The sequence below is a fragment of the Malaya genurostris genome, chromosome 2 (genome assembly GCF_030247185.1).
Source record: "Malaya genurostris strain Urasoe2022 chromosome 2, Malgen_1.1, whole genome shotgun sequence".
NCBI lineage: Eukaryota > Metazoa > Arthropoda > Insecta > Diptera > Culicidae > Malaya > Malaya genurostris.
The window spans coordinates 86,430,110-86,433,670 of record NC_080571.1 but is presented as its reverse complement, the minus strand read 5'-3'; the positions used below and the strand labels follow the sequence as shown (position 1 = coordinate 86,433,670).

General features: G+C 33.7%; 1 protein-coding gene across 1 annotated transcript; it reads right to left on the bottom strand.

The window, feature by feature from the left end:
• Positions 1-2,755: 2,755 nt before the first annotated feature.
• LOC131428677 (uncharacterized) lies at positions 2,756-3,284 on the bottom strand. Its single transcript, XM_058592721.1, has 2 exons — positions 3,139-3,284; positions 2,756-2,912 (listed from the first exon to the last, which is right to left on the bottom strand). Exons 1-2 carry the CDS (start codon positions 3,282-3,284, stop codon positions 2,756-2,758), a joined length of 303 nt encoding a protein of 100 aa, XP_058448704.1.
• Positions 3,285-3,561: the final 277 nt, after the last annotated feature.

Genomic DNA, 3,561 nt, shown 5'->3' with positions numbered 1-3,561 from the left:
CGCTATATACACACCATAGAGAAATCATGCAATATTCGGATGACATCTGTCAATTTTTATTGTATCTGATTGTTATGCAAATATCGATTTTTTTAAATTTTGACTACTCGAAAATTTTTATTACACATTACTGAGATCATTGCTTTTATGTAATTGTGTTGTTTTGATACTTCAAACATGAAACAACTAATCTAATCATCTTCAAAATGGGAAAATGATTAAATTTTTTGCATGTAGTGCAGAATCGAAATTATGTTTTATCAATATATAACAAAACCATTATTCCGAAATTTCCCAAATAATATATACTCACGAAAAAAAAACTGTTCTTCATACGCTCATTTCATATATTGCTCTAGAATTGGGGCCCCATGCAGCGTTGCCAGGTTTACCGATTTCTCAGTATTTATACAGATTAATGATCTCTATACCGCAATACATATATGTACTCTGAAAATACCGATAATTCACGGATCGTACAGATAAATAGATAAATACCGATTTTGGTTTGTAACTCGAATACACATTAGAAAAGGTTGTCGCGGGACCTTTTTTTTTGCTCACCTAAATGAGTCTTGGTATCATTTCCCTAGTACTTATGTACAAGAGATTTTACCACCAATATGGTACAGATTGATGTTTGCACCGAATACAAATTTTTGGATAAATGACCTGGCAACGCTGATCCTATGAAAGTTGGCACCAATACTACACTATTAAAAGTTTATTAGTTTATCGAAGCTGTTTAATTGAGTTTTTCTGAAGTTGGAAAAAAGTTTCCGTCCTATGTTTGCGTTCTTGTGATCTATTCGAATCGAACTAAAATATAATCGAAAATCAAATTCTGCATGCCTTTTAAAATCGCCCAAACAAAAGAGAATGGAGAAATATGTCTCTGTGTTGTACCTTCCAAATGGGAAAAAAATGGGTACGCTCCACTGGCCTAAGAAATCATCTGTAACTAAACTGTGCCGAGACAAGAATTTTTGTCCTCAAGCCAATAAGGAAAAAAATCATTGTATGTTGAAACGTGAGCTGCCATCGTACGTTGATGCATTATGTGAAATGGAAAGAATGGAGTCATTGCCAGATACGGAAGTGGATGACGAAGAAATTGAGCAACTGAAAGCTAAAAAGTTTTGCCAAACAAATGTTCGAAAATGACAAAAAAAAATTAACAGTGTGGTAAAAGATTTCAATGAATTTCTTCCTCTTCAGAAGCAGAATGTCAATCCTTCAGGACAAAGAAAATTGATCAACGAGGAATTAGTAAGTAATATAACTACATGGAAGATCTGTTTTCAACACTGTTGCACACTCAAATTGCAGGTTCAAACATCAGAAAACCTATCTGAAATTATTATTTACGAGGAAAATATTCCATCAAACGTTGACACCAAAGAGGTGCAATCAGTGTTCATCGAAGAAACTATTCCTGAAGATACTGTTGAATATCTATCCACATCGGAAGAAATTAACAAAAACAATACCTCTGGAAGTACTATAAAGGAAATAATAACAAATCAATCAGTGATTATCGATAACCAACTTAAAATGATGAATTTCATGACACAACTTGCAACATCTTTCAAAATACTCAACAAGAGTATAATGTCAATTCAAAAAAATGTTCAACCCGACTCTCAAATCGATGGGACTGATAACATATTTAAAACAATTACTTCACTTGAAGAAATGGACCAGCTGGAAACCGAACTTAAAAATGAAACCAACATGTTGCATTATATAAATCAACTCAGTGTTGTTTGTGGGAAAAATGGAAAAGCAGATGGACTAAACTGTGCATATCGTCTTATCGATTGCATGATTACTAGAGAAATGATGGACATGTGTTCGTGAACTGGACAAGTACGAGGAAATTGCAAATTGGATAAAAATTTTATTGATGAAACGTTTGATCCGGACATAAGTACACCGAAGATGCCACTGAAGTTCTACACGAAGCTTCGAGAATTATTTTTTAGAGTGATTAGGCTGGCAGATCAAGAATTTTCAGAAACACTTTGTGACGAGTTTTTCAAAGGTATAATGAGAAATAGTAAACAACGATTGACTTCTAAAGTTGCGTCTACTCGTAAAAACCGACCACAAAATTTAAAATATATGTTCAGAGCTAAGAATACTGAGAACATTGAAATAAACAAAGAATAAGTTGTTTGATGAGTTGATAAAATAAATGTAATTCAACGGAGAATACTGGGCTTTAATGATTTATTGATTTCAGTTTCTTATGGTCGCATTGTATGAATGAGAGGAATAAATACTGCTTCCCCATAATCATTTATAGGAATTAAAACCATTTTACATTTAACATCAGTCAAATTAAAATGTTTAGTGCATTTTGCTGATAGGTTTGAACGATAAATATGTAATACATCAGATCGAACAGGTGTCTCGAAATACGAAAAAATGTGTTTTAAACAACTGCTTTTAATGCGTATCTCTTTGACCTTTTTTGTATCTTGAATAACTAAGTTCAAGGCAGCATTCTCGTTTGATTTAGTCGAAAACCATTGGTTAATGCTGTCGTTGTTTAACAAAAAATCACTGAATTCGATTTGGCAAAAAACTCTCGATTCATGTTCATTGTTCGTGTCATTTTCATAGCAACCTTTTTCAATTTTTTCTTTTTTTAATACAGGATGTGTATTCTTACAGTTTATATTCGTTGATAGCTGATTCAATTCGCTGATTCTTATAGTGATTTGCGATAGCGGGTTTCTTCCTGATCGAATCAGATTTTGTTTTCGAAAGGATATGCGCTGAATCCAGGCAAAGTTCCGAATCGCCTCACATCGTCTACTAAATTGCTTAGATTATGAACATTGCTCGACATATAATCGACTCCATAAAAGTCTTTAAAGTGTTCAAGAAAATGCATAAGAAGCATGCTTGCCAAATCAAACATATGAGAGTTAAACATTCGTTAGAGCATATTGTTAAAGCGCAAAAAATGAAAGAAAATGCTCGTACACTTCAGATGTTAAAATTGGTTTTAGAACAACTATAGAAACATAATACAGGAAAGTTCGGAACTCGGGACCTTTCCAATGTCCTACACAATCAAGTCCGCGAAGCGCCCTATGAATTTCATGTGGCATTTTCAGTTGCAGTAACCTTTCTGATAGGCCGGTTACCACATTAGCAGACCATTGTGTGTTCAGGCTTCCAAATTTTCCATCTCGCCATCCAAGTAAGAGTTTTTTCATGATACCCAAATCTATCAAATGCAGCGAGTCTCCAACTGGAAAATACTTGATCATATCAATATTAAGCCTCAGTAAAGGAGTATCAGATCTATGATGTGTGCATATATTTTTTTTCGAAAACCAATATCCGTTCTTGGCGGACAACCAGTTTTAGGAAAATAGTTCGCATGAGATATATGAGAATATTCACCGTTTGTGGTGCATTTCTGACAACCATTTTGAGCATTAAAATAAGCAGTACCTGAAAAAGTAGTTAGATAATTCTCAATAGTCAATATTTAGATGTAATTCTAATGAAAACCTTTTATGAACGCTTTTGCTGGAGAATCAC